The sequence below is a fragment of the Caretta caretta genome, chromosome 8, assembly GCF_965140235.1.
Source record: "Caretta caretta isolate rCarCar2 chromosome 8, rCarCar1.hap1, whole genome shotgun sequence".
Classification (NCBI taxonomy): domain Eukaryota; kingdom Metazoa; phylum Chordata; order Testudines; family Cheloniidae; genus Caretta; species Caretta caretta.
In genome coordinates, this window is record NC_134213.1 from 22,556,784 (window position 1) to 22,577,701 (window position 20,918).

At 46.1% G+C, this 20,918-nt stretch overlaps 1 protein-coding gene across 4 annotated transcripts; it reads left to right on the forward strand.

The window, feature by feature from the left end:
- The first annotated feature begins 899 nt into the window (after window positions 1–899).
- On the forward strand, window positions 900–14,952 carry LOC125641674 (E3 ubiquitin/ISG15 ligase TRIM25). Of its 4 annotated transcripts, none has more exons than XM_075131357.1 (10): window positions 900–1,376; window positions 2,611–3,151; window positions 3,946–4,041; window positions 4,946–5,179; window positions 5,280–5,302; window positions 6,698–6,834; window positions 7,239–7,269; window positions 12,502–12,539; window positions 13,988–14,068; window positions 14,522–14,952. In XM_075131357.1, the coding sequence occupies exons 2-9, from the start codon at window positions 2,711–2,713 to the stop codon at window positions 14,041–14,043; spliced, it is 1,056 nt and encodes a 351-aa protein (XP_074987458.1). In that variant the 5' UTR covers window positions 900–1,376; window positions 2,611–2,710; the 3' UTR covers window positions 14,044–14,068; window positions 14,522–14,952. The 4 variants fall into 4 exon arrangements, with proteins under 4 accessions (XP_074987458.1, XP_074987457.1, XP_074987456.1 ...); XM_075131356.1 differs by lacking the exon at window positions 900–1,376 and adding an exon at window positions 2,129–2,361; XM_048861977.2 differs by lacking the exon at window positions 900–1,376 and having other exon boundaries at window positions 2,382–3,151.
- The last annotated feature ends 5,966 nt before the right edge of the window (window positions 14,953–20,918 follow it).

Consider the following 20,918-nt stretch of genomic DNA (forward strand, 5'->3'; position numbering starts at 1 on the left):
CGGCCCTCCAGGGGGCTTACCCTGGCGGGCCGCGTGCCAAAGATTGCCGATCCCTGGATTACATATATGCCCCCGACCCTTATCTGTGAGGATATGTGCACTGTCCCTTTAAAACGGAAGCGAGACACTGGGCAGGAGGGGGCCTGGAAAGGATCTAGGTAGAAGCTCCAGAGTTAAGCCAAAGGAGAGGATGGATTATACTGTTTGCATAGTCCAATAAAGTTCCTTGTTCAGTGTTAGAAAATGGTGGCTGTGTTTGCTCTTTACACAACAAAAGACTATGAAGAAACCACCTGGGCATAGTTGGGTCCCAAATACCCTTGTTTTCTAACTGTACTGTACACAAACATACCACGCTTTGTCACACAGGTGCGTGCACACACACACACACACACACACACTAACTCAGGGGTTCTCAAACTGGGAGTCGGGACTCCTGCTGGGCAGCGCGGTGGTATGGCTGGCTCCAGCGGGGCTGCGAGCTCCTGCTGCTCTGAGCAGCATGGTAAGGGGGCGGAAAGCTGGGGGGGGGGTAGGATAAGGGCAGGGGGTCCTGGGGGCAGTCAGGGGACAGGGGGGTTGGATGGGTCATGAGTTCTGAGGGGGGCAGTAAGCGGGACGGGGCGGATAGGGGGCAGGGGCCAGGCTGTTTGGGGAGGCACAGCCTTCCCTAGCCCTCCATTCAGTTTTGCAACGCTGATGTGGCCCTCATCACAAAAAGTTTGCCCACCTCTGCCTCAGGGGGTCACGCGGTTATTACCTGGGGGGGTCATGAGCTGTCAGTCTCCACCCCAAGCCCTGCTTTGCCTCCAGCATTTATAATGGTGTTAAATATGTTGGGGACACTGGGGCATGGCCACTAGGTAACTCGAGGGAATGGAAGACCACGAGTGTCGATGAAGCCCCCTCGCACTAGGCCCAGGTGTCCTTGGCCCCCCCTCCTGCCTGGAGGCACTCGCCGCAGCTCTGCGTACTAGGCCCAAGTGTCCTTGGCCCCCCCTGCCTGGAGGCACACACAGCAGTTATGCTGAGAATCTGCAACAGTATGTTGCAGAGTCAGACTGCCTGAAACTAAGCAAGGCCAAACAGGGGAGATATGGAAGAACAATGCTAAATAAAGCAGCTTTATGTATAGTTTAACAAATGATACAGAGAATCAGGGAACTAGCTGGGAACTGGATTGGCTGGCTATATGGATACTTGGAGCAGCTTGCTATTGGATAAGTATGCTGGGAAAAAGGATGTATAAAAGCCTGTGTAACTTCCTGCTCTGTTGTGCAGGATTTGAGATTTTATTCTCCCTGTACCTTTTTGCAGCTGCAAATAAACTTTTCTGCTTCTCCACCCCGTTGTGATTATTGGGTGTAGCACACCGGGTAACGAACCAACTCAAGCTGTTGTTCAGCCTCTCGGCACTGGGTGCCGGCAACAAATATATTAAAAAAGTGTTTTTAATTTATTAGGGGGGTCGCACTCAGAGGCTTGCTATGTGAAAGGGGTCACCAGTACAAAAGTTTGAGAACCATTGCACTAACTGTTGTTGACTAGTTTCAGGCAGCTTACACACCACAGAAAGCACCACTAGAGGGCTCACAAACTATATCAAGCAGGGGTGGGCAAACTTTTTGGACCGAGGGCCACATCCGCATTGTGAAACTATATGGAGGGCCGGATAGGGAAGACTGTGCCTCCCCAAATAGCCTGGCCCCTGCCACCTATCCGCCCCCTCCCACTTCCCACCCTCCTCAGAACTCATGACCCATCCAACCCCCCCCTGCCCTGCTCCCTGTCCCCTGACTGCCCTGACCCCTATCCACACCCCCACCTTCAGACAGGCCCCCCCGGGACTCCCATGCCTATCCAACCCTCCCCAGAATCTCTGCCCCATCCAACCTCCCCCTGCTTCCTATCCCCTGACTCCCCCAATGCCTGTCTACACCCCCCCCACCCCGGGACTCTGCCTATCCAACTCCCCCTGCTCGCTGTCCCTTGACTGCCCCCGGGACCCCCTGCCCCTTATCCAACCACCCCGCTCCCCGCCCCCTTACCATGCTGCTCAGAGCAGCAGGAGCTCTCAGCCCCGCCCAAGCCAGCTGCGCTGCCTGGCAGGAGTGGTGGGCCAGAGCGCTGGCAGCGCAGCGCACTGAGGCTGCGGCAGACGGGGGGAAGCCTCCCGAGGCGGGAGCTCAGCTGACTGTCCTGGCAGCCCTGATAGTCATTTTAAGGACGTGTCAGAGGGAGAGAGAAGGAAAGAGACGAAAAGGTCTAAAGCTGCAGATACCACCCAAGCAACCGGCACAAAGAAAGTGGCAAATCTGTTTGCTTGTGGGAGGAGGAGCCAGAGAACAGATAGCTCAGAGGGTGGGTGTCTTAGCCTATAAGGGTGGAGAGGGGAGGTCCTTACAGACTTTGGTATGGTTTTGCTGTTGTGTGCCTGTCTCTGCAGTTGGCCCTAAGCCCAGCAGCTTCCTGTTTAGTTTAGTTTCATTTCTCGCAGATTGGCTAGGAGGGTGTTGTTTCTGAAGCCATGGCAGAGGCAGAGGAAGAATTCAGAGCAGCTGGTGACCTGGAAGATGAGCTCAGCTGCCCTATCTGTCTGTGCTTCTACAGGAACCCGGTCTCCCTGAGCTGCCATCACAGCTTCTGCAAGGAGTGCATCCAGAAAGCACTGGCTGCCCAGCAGCAAGCCAAGGCCACCTACTCCTGTCCTATGTGCAAGGTCCAGCTGGGGCCCTTTCTGGAGCTGCATAAGAACTTCCAGCTCTGCAGCATAGTGGAGAAGTTCCAGACCACCTCTTCAAAGGGAAAGCAGGGCGAGGAGAAGGCCTCTCCGCAAGGGAAGGAGATAATCCCCTGTGATTTCTGCCTGGACCAGCCTCACACAGCAGTGAAAACCTGTCTGACCTGTGAGGCATCTCTGTGTCAGGCCCACCTGAGCAAACACAGTGCCAAGGCTGCACAGAAGGATCATGTCCTGGTAGAACCCAGTGACAACAGCTCCCTGCAGGAGAGGAAGTGTGGCGAACATGGCAAGCTGCTAGAGTGCTACTGTGAAGATGACCTGGTCTTTGTCTGCATGATGTGCTCTATCACAGACTCCCACAAGGGCCACAGCATCATCACCCTGAAGGAGGAGTACGACAAGAAGCTGGTGAGGGGCTTTCTGCATCTCTGCTTGATGGGCACAAATTCCAAAGGAGATCTTATGATTGCTCCTTTTTTATGCTGTGTCAGACTCAGTTAAAGGCAGGAGGCAGATTTCAGTTCAAGTAATGATGTGTGAGGGTCAAAAGTATAGAAGTCCATTGTGGGCCTGTGTGGACGCTGCTAGAGTGCAGTGATAGTCCCAGATAGCATACAGGGAAAGCCCTGGCCAGTGTGTCGGTCACTTGCCACGCAGATAAGTCCGGAGAGAGGTTTGGGGTAAATATCCATTATTGCTACCTTGTGTTCAGATCCTGCAAATGGTATAATAGGACTATTCACCTGGGTAAAGTTATGTACGTGGATAAGTGTTAAGCTAAACTTGTACAACTTCTCTTTTTAACCTACCCAGTCACTGTGTGTCTAATGAATATGGGACTGTCTTTTTGTTCTGTGTTTGCACAGCACTTAGCACAATGGGGTCCTGGTCCATCCCTGGGGCTCCTGGGTGCTATGATAATGCAAATGATCAATTTCTAGGTAAAATTAAAATCAGTTCTGATTAAGGATTCCAAGAAAGTTTCCATTTTCCAACTCCTTCATGGTCTTACGCCTTTGGAGGAGGGTTGCAGGAGGCGAGAAGCACACAACTTATTATGTGGCTCACTTGAAACAAATGGGTGCGCGTATTTGTTGAGAGGGGATAGATAAAAGGGTCGCTTGTTCATTTCATCAGCTCCATAAAAGCCATCAGTGTTGCTTTCCCGTTATAGTGTTTAATGCTGGTTTTCCTTTAACTAGGTTGTTCTCTCTCACACTGTGAAACTGATGCAGGAAAACAAAAGTGCCATGAATAAAACCTTAGGGGAGCTTCAGAAAAGTGAGAATCAGCTCCAGGTTTGTCCCTGGATTATTCAAAGTATCTTTCTTTAATGGCGTGTAAGAAAAAAAAATGGCATTCTGATCAATGTTCTCTAGCAACCCCTTCTGACTGTGAAGATGACATAATAATAAATCTGTGTTAATAATACCCCACTATGGGGCTCTGCAGGTCATGGGACTGCAACTTAAAAAACAACCACCACCAATGTGAAGAAAAATGACAGAGGCAAAGAATATTTGTTTGCATTCTGTAGTGTCTTTCTTCCACAGATCTCCAAGTACTTTGGGGCTGAATGTGCAACCCTAATTCACATTTGTGAGCAGTTACTCACATAAGTAGTCCCACTGAAGAAGGCTAGCCATTTGCAATCAATAATTAATTAATTTTCACAATGCTCCCAGTGTAAGTTAGCTGCTTATTATTATTCTTATCCCCATTATTCTTATCCCTCATTTAAGAATGAGTAAACTGAGGAACAGAGAGGTTAAGTGTCTTAGGCAAAATCACACAACCAAGTCAGAAATAGAACCCAGGATTCTGGCTCCCAGCTCCCTTGTCAAATCACTACACACACTTAATCAATCCCATTGCTTTGTTCTTAAAGCTCTCTTTCTCTGTTAAAAGAGGAGCTGTACGTAAGTATGGGATTTTCAGAGTAAACCAATGCAATTCTCAGTCTATAATGACCTATTTGAACTTTCTCTGCTTTATTCCCTTTCATCACACCCAGATAATTTTCAGATTACGCTGATTACTTGGCTGTGCCGAGGAAAAGTGAAACATACTTATTGTCCACTTCATTCTTAAATCTGGTATTGCAAAATGTTGGGTATAATAATGATAATTAATAAATAAACACACTAACCTGTGGTACTGAATTCCTGAGCCAGCACCTTATTTGCTTACCTGTTCTTTTAGTTGAATAAGAAAACTTTGAATGCTCAGCTGTCAAACCTCTTCAAAGAGATCAAGGCGGAGGTGGATCAGAAGGAGAAGCAGATCCTGGCTAACATACAATCCAGTGAGAAAAAGCAGCTGTCAGACATTGCCACACTGAAGAAGCAAACAGAAAAGAAGAGAGATGAGGCTGTGAAGGGTCTTCAGAACCTGCAGATGCTGAGTGCGCAAACAGACCCTTTCCACTTCCTCAGAGTAAGCAGCAACATTTAGCTCTGATTTAATAAATGAACATTCAAGCGGTTGCCCTTGCCCTGCATTGCACTAAAACTATTTTTTTGAAATATTTTTATAGGAATTTAAACTGGCACAAGACAGGTAAGTTCTCCCCCAAAAGGTTTGTCTTATTCCTTGGCACAGTAGGGAGCTGGCAACTCTAAAAACTCAAAAGTCTTCTCTGTGTCCCAAGTCTTCATTCTGTGTCCGAATGCCCCTCAAATCAAGGTCTGGTCTTGAGTCAGAATTCACCACTCCCAAAATATGGATGGATAGTGTTCACCTGTAACTTCAATAGTGCCCCATTAGTTTTCAATGTCCTAAGCCACTGCCTTGATTACCCACCTCTAAGGGAAGCCACTGGAGCTTATTAGCTCATAGTTGTATTTTCCAGAGATGAGCACAGTGTAGGGTTCAATTGTATTGAGAGTGATGCTTTGTCATGTGTATGCAGCTTTGTATAATGTGCTTGGGCAAAACTACTGCACTTAGAAGAAGGTGCAAGGCTCCATTTTTGGGTTAGGGGTTAACTGTCTCATTTGGCTCAGTTTGGGGTCTCATCGCTCTGCTTGAGGATAGTCATAGTAGTTTTAGTGTTGTTGATGCCTCCTGTTGCAAGTGGCACAGGTGGTTAGTAAGTTTCTTATTGGCACACCTATCTGTTATGGTTATCAGTACAAAAAACTAATAATCATCTGAGCGATATCACAGGCTTGTTGTGGTGATAAAAAGTCCCCTTGAGGGTCACGTAGCAATTTGGCTTTAACGTTGATTTGGATTTTAAAATGTCACCTTTGCACCTTGTAAGAATCAGGGTTAGACTGTGACTTGGACTATGTTTTCTGTTTGTTTATGCCGCTTCCAAAGTGACTTAAGCTATACCAGAAAGAGCACTTTTTATATCAGGATAAGAGTATCCACATGGAGAATATAACTAGAACGGTACAATTATACCAGTATAGTAGTGTCAGTAAATTTCCCCATGTAGACAAGCCCTGATAGGGTATGAATTGTAGCACTGAGTCACAATGCCCTCCACGGCTACCTTTGGGACAGTGCTCCTTACACACCTCAGAGCTCACAGCTGTATCTAAAATAAAAAATCTAACCTTTAGAGAAGGTCATTTCCTGGACGCTTGATGCAGTTTAATATGTCTGGCATTTTTCTTTCGTCACCTTGGTGGCTACGCAGCAGTAACAATAATATTCAGTAATGTTTAGAAAAAAGGTGGTCCTATTTTTCATCAGACAGTTTCAAAATCTGAATGTTTCCCCCCCAGTGGTAATCAATAGCAATACTAGGTAACGTTACTACTAATAACTGTAAGAGTTATCGTAATGCAAAACACTTCTTTTGTACTTTATGTTGCCGAAGCGCTCTCCTCTCTGTATATTCTCTGCTAATTACTAGGTACCTACCTACCTAACTTTAGAGATGGTCAACTTTCCAATTGTTAATTGGTGATCACTGATTAAATGACTGTCTGGGTATTCTAGGATTAATCATCAGGATTTCAGCACTGTCAGTATGGAAGTATTAGCATTGCAGCTGGATCAGGCCACAATTGCAGGTGTTAGAAGCAGGACACAGCAGTATATCTCAAACCTAGATTCACTGATGCAAGTGGTGCACAGTAAGTAAACTACCCAAACTAGTAACAGAACATTACTGGTCTGTAGTGGAAAATGGCCATCTTTTATCAACAATTGTGCAGTAGCTCCCTGATTTATTCAACTGAGCATTGCCTGTGTGCTGCAAATTTTGATCCTTCTCCGTATGGGTGTGGATGTATGCCATCTGTCATGGCACCCTGTCCCCTCAGCCCCTCCCCCAACCAGTTTCCAGCTGCCCCAGCATTCCAAACCTCACCCTTTGTCGGACCTTTAGGGAACCACCCCATTTGTTTGCTCAGTGGACCCATATTTTCAAAGCTGCCTCTGATAATGGGGTCAAGACCCCACAGCAACACATTCCAAATGACTGTTTATATTGCAAATACACTGGCAGCTTTCTAAGACATTCTCTCAATCCTTGCAGGTCAATCCGTTAACCAAACACAGAGGAACAGGTAAATCCCTTTCTTCTCTTCACTTTTGAAATATTTACTGCAAATGCCACTAACCAGCCTTTGTATTTTCCAGAAGTTCACAGCTCTTCATTGGGAGGCCATTATGTATTGGGCTAAAGGGACAGAGATTTCACTGCTTTTATCCTCCTTCAGAACTGGAGCTGCACTGATGCTGCAAACATTCCCCACAAACATTTGTTCACGTTGTTAAACAGATTGGCTTTGAGTGTATCTGTGCCTCTTTGCTTTTCCCAAATATGCTAGCGAAGGGGTTTGTCAGCAGAAGTGCTCCCCCAAACAGCACACTTTAATTCATACAGCAGAGTATTTGTGGAAAGTCGAGTGTGAATGCAAAAAGTGAGAATTCACTATGGCCACTTAATTCTAAGACTTACTGTCTGGAGTGGTTCATGACAGTGAGTGCCAGCCTTAGGCAGACTGTCATAAAGCAGGGTAGAGACCGCAAGCTGACTGTATGTGCTATAATTAGATTTCACCAACCCAGAAACAAGTGTGAACTCCTGAACCACTACAACTGGAGTCACAGACAGCCCCCTTGGCGCTCCAGTCTATCTTGCCACCCAGTCAAGCTGGGCTTAGTGATAAATGGTCACTTACATCAAAGATCACAAAAGATTCAGGTTTCTCCCAGCCCCAAGAGACCAGTCACTTACCCCAGGTCAATTTGTTCCTCAGATCTCACACCAAAGACAATGCTTGCAGCCAGTCCTATACTTAACTAACTAAGGATTTATTAACTAGGCAAAAGAAATGAGAGAGTTGTTTGCGGGATAAAGCAGGCAACATATACACACACATATGAGGTACAGTCTAAGGCTCCAAAAGGTGGCAGAGCTGTAGTAATCTGTCAGCACTGAATGTCTTTTAGGGCTAACCCAGGTCTACCCTGGGGATCTCCACTTTTACTTCTTCGCGTCAGCCCTGTGAGAGTCCAAACAGCAAAGAGATGAAGAATTTTCATGTCAGTTATCTTTATTTCCTGTCTTTGTATTGTGATGGTTCACAATGGCCCTTAATATTGATAGTCCTCCTTGATGGGCTGGGGAACCACTCCTCCTGCCTGAGTTCACAAGTTCAGAGCAAGCATTTTTACAATTATAAAGCAAAACTTACATATGACCTTATTAGAGAGACCAGGTGGGGGAAGTAATATGTTTTACTTCTGTTGGTGAGAGAGACAAGCTTTTGAGCTTACGAAGCTTATCTCTCACCAATAGAGGTTGGTCAAATTAAAGATATTACTTCACCCACCTTGTCTGTCTAGAATCCTGGGACCAACATGGCTACAAGAACCCTGCATACATATTACTTTATAGCATGGGATACAGATATTACAAGTAAGATTAACGCATGCACAACTTACAAGCATTTTATAGAGTCTAAAACGCATCCTGACAAGTCTAATATATATCTTTGAACAATACTAATTGTGGCAAATTGCCAGCACTACTATGATCGGTCTCACGCTTTCTCTTCTGAGAGGGGGGGCGTTCAGGGCACCATTTCTTGCCCCTGAACTGGGGTATTAACTGCCCCACTAGTGTCCTAGAGGAGGAGAGTGGAGAGGGAGGGACCCAGGCCCACCCTCTACTCCAGGTCCCAGCCCAGGGGCCCTAGGGATAGCAGTAAACCACTAGAACTAGCAGTTCCTTCCCCTGGGCTACTTCCCTCTCCTGCCCTTCAGCTTGTGGGGCTTCCTGCCCTTCAGCTTGTGGGGCTTCCTGCCCTCCCTCTGCACAAACCAGGTATCCCTTTACCTAGGGTCTTGGTCTTTTTAGCCCACCGCAGCACTTCTCTAAACTCTCCTCTGCTTCCCTCCAAACTGCTCTCTGCTCCAACGCCAGTCCACTCTGCTTCAACTCTTCCAAACTGCTCTCTGCTCCAACGCCAGTCCACTCTGCTTCAACTCTTCCAAACTGCTCTCTGCTCCAACGCCAATCCACTCTGCTTCAACTCTTCCAAACTGCTCTCTGCTCCAATGCCAGTCCACTTTGCTTCAACTCCTCCAAACTGCTCTCTGCTCCAACGCCAGTCCACTCTGCTTCAACTCTTCCAAACTGCTCTCTGCTCCAACGCCAGTCCACTCTGCTTCAACTCCTCCAAACTGCTCTCTGCTCCAACGCCAGTCCACTTTGCTTCAACTCCTCCAAACTGCTCTCTGCTCCAACGCCAGTCCACTCTGCTTCAACTCTTCCAAACTGCTCTCTGCTCCAACGCCAGTCCACTCTGCTTCAACTCCTCCAAACTGCTCTCTGCTCCAACGCCAGTCCACTCTGCTTCAACTCTTCCAAACTGCTCTCTGCTCCAACGCCAGTCCACTTTGCTTCAACTCCTCCAAACTGCTCTCTGCTCCAACGCCAGTCCACTTTGCTTCAACTCCTCCAAACTGCTCTCTGCTCCAACGCCAGTCCACTCTGCTTCAACTCCTCCAAACTGCTCTCTGCTCCAACGCCAGTCCACTCTGCTTCAACTCCTCCAAACTGCTCTCTGCTCCAACGCCAGTCCACTCTGCTTCAACTCCTCCAAACTGCTCTCTGCTCCAACGCCAGTCCACTCTGCTTCAACTCCTCCAAACTGCTCTCTGCTCCAACGCCAGTCCACTCTGCTTCAACTCTTCCAAACTGCTCTCTGCTCCAACGCCAGTCCACTTTGCTTCAACTCCTCCAAACTGCTCTCTGCTCCAACGCCAGTCCACTCTGCTTCAACTCCTCCAAACTGCTCTCTGCTCCAACGCCAGTCCACTCTGCTTCAACTCCTCCAAACTGCTCTCTGCTCCAACGCCAGTCCACTCTGCTTCAACTCCTCCAAACTGCTCTCTGCTCCAACGCCAGTCCACTCTGCTTCAACTCCTCCAAACTGCTCTCTGCTCCAACGCCAGTCCACTCTGCTTCAACTCTTCCAAACTGCTCTCTGCTCCAACGCCAGTCCACTTTGCTTCAACTCCTCCAAACTGCTCTCTGCTCCAACGCCAGTCCACTTTGCTTCAACTCCTCCAAACTGCTCTCTGCTCCAATGCCAGTCCACTCTGCTTCAACTCCTCCAAACTGCTCTCTGCTCCAACGCCAATCCACTCTGCTTCAACTCCTCCAAACTGCTCTCTGCTCCAATGCCAGTCCACTTTGCTTCAACTCCTCCAAACTGCTCTCTGCTCCAACGCCAGTCCACTCTGCTTCAACTCTTCCAAACTGCTCTCTGCTCCAACGCCAGTCCACTCTGCTTCAACTCCTCCAAACTGCTCTCTGCTCCAACGCCAGTCCACTCTGCTTCAACTCCTCCTCTTGTCTGATTGAAGCAGGGGGGTTTTATGATGTGACTGGCTTCAGGTGGTTTAATTTGCTTCAAGTGCTTTAATTAATCTATAGCAAACTTTCTTCCCTCTACAGGGAATAAGGCTCCCTTCTAACACTCTCCTGCTCTTGGAGCCCCTGCTACACAACCCCCAGCTCTGTGTTCAGGTGGCAGAGTCCCGCTCGGTGCACCAGAGTTTGGTCCTGGCGGAAGTCATGAGAGTCGGAGACCTCCTGGACTATGACTGGGGAGACTGGCTGGATCCCCTGACGCTCGCTCGGCGCATGGGGCTCTCCAGACCCCGTACTCCCCGGCGCATACTTCAGGAGGTGAAGGCCGCCTTGACACCCGCTGCTCGGGCTTATCTCAACCAAGCCCTGCATGAGGGCACACCCTGCCCACCCTCTACCCCAGGCCCGCCGGACCTTTCAATTGGGCCCCTATCCCGTAGATCCCAACAAACCCCTCACCCTTTCACTGTGAGCTGGCTGCATGCACTGCAGCCGGTCAGCTTCCAAATCGCGCCACGGAAATATCTATACACACTCAGGCTTCACACCCTTCACGCCCACACCCTGGTGTCCCGCCCCGATACAAAGTGGCGGGACCTCCTGCCACCTTTAGAGGGTGAGCAACCCCGGTGGGCCAGCCTGTATTCCGCCTTGGTCCCGAGGCCCATCGGGGACATTAGTTGGCGGCTCCTTCACGGAGCTGTGAGCATGGGCATGTTTTTGAAACGGTTCACCCCCATCCCGGATACTTTCCCTTTTTCCAATGTGAGGGAAACCCTGGCGCATGTATATTTGGAGTGTGCCAGGCAGCAGCCCCTTTTCCGGCTCCTCACGAATATTTTATTATGTTTTTGGCTCCACTTTTCCCCTCACCTTTTTATCTACACACTCCCCATCCGTGGCCCCACAAAATCGCGAGATCTTTTGGTTAACCTCTTCCTAGCCCTAGCTAAAACAGCCATTTATAAAACCAGAGAGGGGAGGTTGGCTAATGAAGCATCCTGCGATTGTAGGGCCGTTTTCCGATCCTCAGTACATTCATGTATCCGGGCGGAGTTCCTCTGGGCGGCGTCCACCGACTCCCTTGACGCCTTCGAGGAGCGGTGGGCGCTGTCCGAGGTTCTCTGCTCGGTGACCCCGTCCGGTTCCTTCCGTCTGACCCTTTGATTGAGGGGAAGAGCGAGAGACCCCAGCCCCAGCCATTGCCACTGTGGATACCATCATCACTGTCACCTAGGAGGGGTCCTATCACATGTGGTATATGTCCCCCACACCCCCAAACCACCCACCCGACAGCCGTGCCCATCTTGTCGGGCACTCTCAGGAGAGGAATAATTGGTGACACTGGGCGTGGCACTAGGTAACTCAAGGGGGTGGAAGACCACGAGTGTTGAGGAAGCCCCCCTGCTCTGGGCCCAGGCTAGCCTGAACACTTCTCCCTCCTGAAGGCTGCTGTGTTATACCTTGTGTTTGCTTTTGTTTTGTTGCATAGTTTTGCTTTATCCTTTTTGGTGATTCCTTGTAAGTGTTACACAAATAGAATTTTTTTTCTGCTTTAAAAAAAACCCAAAACACTCTCCTGCTGTCCTCTGGCCAGGCTGTATCACATAACATACAGGTGAGCTGGTCTGGTTTCCAGCTAGGAATTTATCCATGCTCAGCTGGCACCTACAGCCTCGGGAATAGCTGGCACCTGGTCCACTGGTGTCACAGTTACATTCCTCCAACCAGACTCATCCATTGGCTTCAACAAGGGTAGGAACAGGCCCTAGGAGGTTGTTCTTCTTTTCAAAATAATGGGCTTTGCGTGTCTCTGTCTCTTAATAAATTTATTTCATACCCAACTCTGTCCCCAAAGTGCAACTTGTGTTTTAATGGGCACTAATATTCAGTGTTGTCTCCTGACATACAGAGCAGCTCCAGACTTCAGAGATCATTTCCATTATCAAGGTAAGGGTTCAAAAATATTGTTGTTGCTCCTAAAGACTCTGGTCCATATCTCCTCTCTCCAGGAAAAGTATCTCGCCTGCATTTTGTATTGTGAAGCTCTGTCAGATCTTCCTGTCAGAGGCGAGGCCAGTGGGAATGCAGAGGACAGGTACAGGGCATGGTCCTCAAAATCTGCACCAGGCTGATATCTGCTAGAAAACACACAGGAGACATCCTGGAATTTAGGCCTTAGGGAGGGATTCTTCTGCTTCAGTGCTCCTTAGGGGCCTGATCTAGCTCCCAGGAAAGACTAGGCAGACTCCCTTTGACTATAACAGAAGGTGGATGAAGTCTATAAGGATCAGGCCTGGTTACTGGGTTGCCACTGAATAGTAATGTGGGTGGGAATATAGGCTCAGATTTCAAAAAGCATCTGTGCATTTGCATGCCTACTTGATGTGCAAAATTATTACTATAACTGCCTTTTCTCTTTCAGTGGTTTTACTGCAAAGTGAATGAGGCAGTGCTGCTATCTTCCCTCATTCAGTGAGCACCTTAACAGCTTCTCAGTGATTAAGGCATTGCTCCTCCCTCCCCATTACACAGCTAAGTTAGCCATCCACATGGATGTTCAGTGCAGCCTTCTTTTCTTTAGCTACTCCCATGAGATTCTGCTCACTAGTGGGAGTAAAAGATTTTTACTGTATTGCCCTTTATGCTTCAGAAAATACAGGAGTGACTTTAGATTGACTCTTGTAAAGGAGATGAGTCTAATCCAATGTTTCATAAAAAACAAAAGCTAAGTAGCAAAATGTTAACTCAAGCATATAAAGATTTAGGTGAAATGCTGGTCCCAGTGAAGCCAAGGGGGGCTTTACCATTGACTTCAATGAGGCCAAAATTTCACCCCCTGATCTTACATCCATGCTACTTTGTGCTGTTATTTTTGTCAAAATTTATAAATTTAGCAGGATTAAGCCTACTAGATAGGAGACTTTGAAGAAAAACCTAAGGGCTGCGGGACATGATGTCGGTGACTCGTAGCATTCTCTTTCAGTTGCTACTAATCCAATGCCCAAACAGTGCAGCTGGTTGGAAAATAGTGAGTTGTTTCTGTAAAAATTTTTGCAAAAAAAATTATTTTTACGGATGTTTTCCAGGTGTGAGGCAAAAAATAGAAAATGGAAGCCTTTTCAGTTTTCTAACAATGTTTCATTGAAAACCCAGAACGTTTAAAAAAGAAATGAAAATTTTCCTCAAAAATTTTGGTTTAGGGGAAAAAAAGTCATTTCCCATCCAAACCTGTTTCTGATGGAAAAATGTCAGCCAGTTCTACTCAACAGGGTGGTGGTAACATTTTATTTCAACAGGGCTACATGTATGATAGCTGCTCACCAGTGGGAGGAAGGGTTCACAATATAGTCCTAAGTATGATTACATTTCCCTGAAATATTTGGTTGTTTTGCCAGGTAATCCGAACACTTTTTTCTTTAACAAAAATTCGATGTTTTCTGGATGGAAATAGACTGGGAACAAGGCAGTGAATGCAGGTAAGGTACTAAGAGGAATTTATTAATTACACAGAATAATTAAACAGTATCCCTGTCCTCTCTTTAGCATCCACCCTGCCACAGACATGATAGTAAGTGTTTAAAACAGCTTGCCATATTTCTCTAAGACACTATTTTGTCAAAACCCTATATATCAGCTGAGCATTTTAACACAATAGTCTTGTGTAATTAACTGTCTTAAAGAAAGCCTTAGCTCATTATTAGGGCTCTGTGTTTGTAATGTAGGTTTGGTTATGAGACAAGTTTTCTGTTGGTGTCAAACAAAATGTTCCATACAGAACAAGAACCTAACTGAAATGAGAAAGCGGGAGAAAACACTGGACAGGATGAAATGCTAAATAGCCCTTAAGAAATATGGCTAACATACTAATACAAATATAATTCATTATTGAGGGTGACAAAGTTAATCTTCTCAATCTTTTATATTTCTAGAACATACAACAAAAGGAAAGGATGTGGTGTCTGAAATAGTGGTTCCAGCAAGGCGCATGATTCCCAGAAGTAATAAAGAGACATGAAAAAGTTGGGGAAACTGAGACAAAGAGATTAAGTTCAACATTTGCAAAAATGCCCATTAATTCTGGGTACTTTTCAAGTGTCCCTGCCAGAAAAACTTCCTGCAGCAAATAAAAATATAGAATATGAATGCAAAGAATTAAAATGAATGCAGTAAAAACCCATGTTGCTTGGCCTTCTCCCTTTCTCACCAACACATGGAATGGCTTGTTTCAGAGTATTTATCCACCAAGCTATAGTCGTGTCACCAGTGATGTCTGACTAAATAGTGGCTGTATGTGTGTAAGCTTTTGACGTCTGTTCAATGTGTTTTGAAGTAATCAAATAAATGATTAAAAACTTGTAAAGTCAGTGCTATAGTAGTTCATGCCATTAAGCAGATTTCTAGTATTCAAGACATGTCTACTTACAGTTGACTAGAGTAAACAAGGCAGGACTTCAGGAAGCTGTACAGTTCAGTACCATATAGAATCCTATTAAGAAAATTGTGTAAAGGGACTCATCAGTTCACAAGAAGCATACTTCACTTACAGTACTGCAGGCTGGGAATGTGCTGCTTTATTTAACTATATACAAAAACAGGATTGTGGGGGGAACCACTGGAAATGAGGGGTGGAGCATGGCCCAAACCATAATACTCTACCCAGTTAACCCATGGATGACCACGGTACTACATCCCTCTCTTCTTAATTTACAGCCCAAATGTAGTCTTTTAAATAACCAGGGGCTCTTCTCTCTCTCACGGAATAGCGTCTCTCTGGGGCAGCTCAGGCAGACGGGGAACCTGCTGCTTTATTCAACTATATGTAAACGGGTGCGGGGAAAACACACATTAATTAAACAGGAATTAAGGGAATAGGGGAGCATGGCTCGAACCTATAATACTCTGAGTAACCCAATTAACCCCTAGATGCCCACTGTATTAGAGAAAATATTTTGAAAACTTTGCCATAAAGAGTGATTATTAGCTCACGTTCACTTTAGAGCATCATAATTGTTTTTATATCAAAGCCTACAGAATAGGAACACACTGGAGCTTAGGCAGCCTCCAAACCAATCTTTAACACTATTGCTACAGACGAGTCAAAGAGCCAGCAGCAAATAAGGGGAATGAACCAAAAAGAACTGCTCTACCAGAGGTTTTCTTCTGGTCTGACATGCTAAAATGCCACTGTATTTCTTTCACAATCCGGCCCCACCTTGATTCCTTGAGAAGCATTCCGCATTTCAGTAGAAGTAACTGCTGCATTATTTGTAAGAATGTCTAGACAGTGCCCATTTAGTTCCAGGTAGGAGCTATATGAGTTTCTTTTTAGACATCAGAACAAAGCATGAAATTACTCCAAGACCCCTATTAAGTCCATGTTTAGTGTTCATGTCCCAGTAATGCCAGCCTGAAGAGAAAACGTGAACTGAGAATCCCCTTCAATTTGCCCAAACTGTACCTCTTCCTAGTAACTGTTGTCCGATTGTTTGAGATGGTGAGTCCTGGCTCTTGTTCCTTACTTCCAAAAGTCAGGTCAACACCAGCTGTAGAAGGAAAAGTAAATCTATTTTTTACCACTAGTCCACTCTACTTTATTTGTTTAATATCAAATCTTAGAATTAGGAAAAAAATATGGGGAAAAATGAACAAACACAAATCTCCCATCTTAGGTTTGTAAAATACAGTCTTTGGGCCTGCTCCTCTGCTGGTGTGAACTGGTGGAGTTGCTTCCCAGCCGAGGCAGAGAAGGGATAGCAGCTGCTCAGAGCACTCCTGGCTCCCGCTGGAGCTGCTCCTGAAGTAGGGGCACAGGAGAGGTGGTGGGACAGCTGGGGAGGCAACAACCCTTTCCTCTTCCCCATAGTTATAGGGCTGATTCAGACATGACAGTATAAAAGCCACACTGCACAGATCAGGGACACGATTTCAATTCATAATCAAATACACAATTTCTTCCCACGCCATCACCTTTGAGGACCACAATTTAGAGCCTTGAGAGCTACAAATATTCCCCAGGCCACAGGTTGGACACTCTTGACCTAGTGGGAAATTCACCCCAGTGCAGAAGAAGGTCTATGCCCGATCTAAGTGCCAGTTAAGCCCTATTTTGGTTAAATTGATTCCTAGCTCTGTTAGCTACATGTGTGTTCATTTTGACTGAAATGGCTCGAGAGTTTATCTGTGTTCCAGAAATAGGCCACCTATCGAGAGATGTTACCAAATAATCGTGTAAACAATCAGGACTCTTGAGCAGGGCTAATGAAGGAACAGATTAAGATGTGCGCATGCCAGCAGAGATGCTAGTATAGAGTGCAGCAAGGTGACTCATTCTCTTACCACGCATGTGGCACAAGCCTGTTACAATACCATCAAATAAAGCCAGATAAGGTGCTTCATGACCTCAGATCAGACACTGGCCTCCATCGCTTCTTGACTGGGCTAGTGCATGGCATGCTGCCTGCGAGAGACTGTGAAGGTTGCACTGAGATGAACTAGCCCAGCATGCTGCTGTCTACTACTGCCTGAGTGGAATGAGCCAGAGAGAGAACATCACATGGGTTGCTGTATGCTCTGTGCTCCCTATCCAGTCTGAAGCCAATTCAAAGTTTTGTTCTTGATTTTTCAAGGCCACTAATGGATAGGCTCAGGCGATTTTGGGTGACCACCTTTCGCTGGCTGACATACCGTGGCTGCTGTAATCACTTGGGCTGTCCTCCATAGTGACGTTCACAGAGGCTGGGGACATAATGTTCTCAGTAATGTTCTTCTGGCCTGTGGAACTCCCTCCCAAATATGCAATAAAGACCCACCTCTTTGTGCTGGTCTAGTCCCAATGACACCGTTACAGAATGACTGAGGCATTGAAGAAGTAGGGTGGGAAAGTTTGCCTTTGGAGACAGAATCAATGTGGTTCCTTTTTTTTAATGGCACTTAGTGCAGAGTTAGTTGTGCTGGAAATGAAATGCGCACATAGGCAGAGAGACAGCTCATAACTGGATTACCTTTTGTTACATTTTAATTGTTTTAGGACACTAATTAATTATCTCAATCTTCTAATCATTTTTAAATGTAGATAATTATTTAACTATTTAGGACACCAAAGAACTGGGTTAATTTGTTCTACGACTTGCATGGTAGTCTTCAAATGAGATTTGACAGAGGCCCAACCACTCAAGATCAAGAGACAAGACATTTTCTGCCTTGGTGTTTTGAACCCTGCTGTGCTCTTTCCTCGTGCAAGCCTGTTACTATGCTTCCACAGCTGAATTCACAGACTCCAACAGCTCTGTTCACATTTTGGTCTGGATTCAACGGGCCACGTTCTTTGGAAAGTTTGTATAACAAGCAGGCTCACAACTGGGTATTGCTTCTTCTCAAAACCTGCCAAGTGACATGTTGAAAAACAAAAGAAAATAACGTCTCCAAAACAAGATTGTGAAGAAATATTCCTCAGGATTGTCAATGGAACATTGTTCAGAATTTAGTTTCTAGGGTTGATGTTTGCAGCCTTTACATTAACCTGGTGCCATTCTCATTAAATTAGGGTTCAGGGACTAAACTACCATACAGAAAGCAAATTAACTGAATAATGCCTTATAGAACATGCTCAAAAATGTAAATAGAGAGTTATAAAGAGAGATTCCAGTCATTTTTCACACCCTCTTCATGAAGTCAACTTTGTTTTGTAACCGCTTTGGCATGAAATGTATTGAGCAGTTGAAATCAAAGCTGCAGATTTTCCAGCGACCCCGCGTGTCTCTGAATCACTACAGCAATTTCCTTAATTAAACTGAGATTGTAAAACCCAAAGTCGGGAAAAGACCCCACAACTCGTGCAGTAGTTTCCCTATCTATAAATGGGGTCACGGATACTGTCTTACCTCCCTCAAGGTTGTGACAATTATCTGGTGAATATTTGTACTGCCCAGTGATCTCAGTGTTAAGTACGATCATTAGCAGCATTAAAAATAGTGACTGCTTTTTAATAGTCAAAGTGCTCTACAAAAGACAAATAAACCTCATAACATCTCTATGAGGCAGACATTATTCATTTATTTGTAGTACTGTAATATTTAGGGGCCCTAGTCATAGACTAGGATTCCATTGCGTTAGGTGCTGTACAAACCCAGAAAAAGAACACAGTCTGTGCCCCAAGGGGCTAACAGTAAAGTATAAGACAATAGATGGAGGCAGACAGACAGGCAGGCTGGGCATTACAAGGAAACAATGAGACGATATTACTCATCAGGTTAAAAAGTGATAGGGATTATCCCAACTTTACAGAGCAGGGAGGTTAAGCGTTTGCCTGTGGTGACAGAGGAAGTCACTGATAAGAACTCTGCGGTTCCTGACTCCCTGTCCTATGCTCAGGCCATACATACTGCCTTTCTTCAGATACTTCTCTGTGTGTTTATTGCCCTCCCCCTCTCCTCCTTGCCCATTTGTAATAATCCTCCTTGTGCCTGTGTGGCAATAGGCAGGGCCTACATAAATCCAAACTATCACTGCAAATCTAGAAAATGGACAGGTGGCCTCAAATGCAGCCCTGGAAAATGCAAGGGTTTCTTTGACAGCATGTAGCTCAGTCAGATTTTACCAAGGTGCAAATTCATAAAACCTTAGCACACCCTTACTTCCTCTTATTTGTCCCTTGTTTTTTAACCTTTAAAAATAACAGATAATTTAATGCTGGGGAAAGGTGCAGAACTGGCATCTCTTAGGAACAGGTACAGAGCAGCAGCTGCACTGCAAGCTCATACACTATCCCAACATGACTCAGACTTGACCTTGAAACATCACTTCAAAGGGAGATGTGTCTCTGGCCTATTCAGTCCTTAGCTTCTCTACTGAGAGGAAATAATTTGTATCAGTGTGATGGTGGATTCTGTGATGTGGAGGCTTGGCCACTGAGAGCAGAAGTAACACCTCTGACTCATTCTCTGACTATAGGTCACGTCATCACACGTTTTCTTCTCGTGGAAGGGGAAAAGGAGGTCCTATGGGATCTCCCAACCTATGTTCCCTTGTTGCATGCTGTGCTCGCAGCACAGAGCCCTCTCTCTGCCTAAAACAAGCTGGGTTTGTCTCCTTCTGGAACTCTGCTAAGCCTCTGCAAAAAGTGGCCAGAAGGGGTCACTCAAGTGCCATCTAAGACCACCTCAGTGCAGCTTCTCAGTGACCGCCATCCCAGGGCATCTCCCATCCCAGGGTCAACGCACTCTTCTCCACTGAGTGATTGGGGGGAGTAACTGTAGCGAGGTTTAATGTTCAATTTGATGATCCAAGATCACTTCCAAATTATTCCTAGCCTGATACCAAGGATCCAGCCTCAGCTGCACGCCCAGGGACCCACAAATGCCATCTTCCAACAAACAAAATATGCAACAAAGAGGAAAAAGGGAGTGGCAAACTCCCGGAAGAGCAGACAGGATCTGCCCAGCAAGCTGGCAGGGTACGAATTATTTGTAATAAAACCCTTTAGCATAAAGAAAATGCAGTGAGGCACATCAGAAATAAAACTCACTCTGCACTGCAGAAGGCCCAGGGGAAAGAAACCGGTAAATGCATCTGGTCTTCTTGGTGAGCTGCTATTACAGACATAGCATTACTGGTTCTCTTTTAGTGGGGGTTTTAAACACTGTGTATTGGGAGTGTCTTTGGAAGGGAGAGACGGTGCACCTCTCTTTTATCACTTGTAGGAATCAATATGCACCTAGAGTGAGGATTCAAACCAGTAACCTCAACAGAACTGTCTTTGAGATTTCAAAAAATATCTCCCTTCTCAGCATAAACTGACAAGCCAAAGTCTGATAGATCCCCAGCCTTTGCTCTGCTGCGCCTATCAGTCTTCAGTATAACACACTTTGCAGCTAGGCTTGGGAGTTCAGGAGTCGGTCAAGGTAATCTACCTACTCTCCTTATCATCACTCTAACTTTGGGTCCAAGCCAGCAGGATATGGATAACAGCTGCTTTCAACCGCTCAAAAGAAACCAGCCTGGCCTTGTTCACTTTTATTCCCCAGTGTGTTTTCTGATTGTAAAATAGCTTGTTGTTTTCACCCAAAGCAAAGAAGCTATGGCCAGCAGATGCAATCTGGTGCCACAATCACAGGCAGCAACTTTACTGCAAACCAGTTCAGATGGTAAGGTGTTTTCTCAGAGTGCTACTTTAAATGCCACTATGTTGTCCTAGGCGGAGCAAGGGTGAATCTTTGCGATGAATCAGCATTTCTACATATTCCACTGAAGTGCTAATTTGTCACTCTATCGCGACAGCACTTGGTAATTCACAACACGTTTCCTTCACCTCCAGCGGCAGCAGGACGT

Bases quoted from the DNA above. Each gene is read 5' to 3' on its own strand.
- LOC125641674 (XM_048861977.2), top strand. From the start codon at position 2,528: ATGGCAGAGGCAGAGGAAGAATTCAGAGCAGCTGGTGACCTGGAAGAT. The intron at 4,042-4,945 runs GTTTGTCCCTGG...CTGTTCTTTTAG, and splicing joins AAAGTGAGAATCAGCTCCAG to TTGAATAAGAAAACTTTGAA. The intron at 6,835-7,238 runs GTAAGTAAACTA...CAATCCTTGCAG, and splicing joins ACTGATGCAAGTGGTGCACA to GTCAATCCGTTAACCAAACA.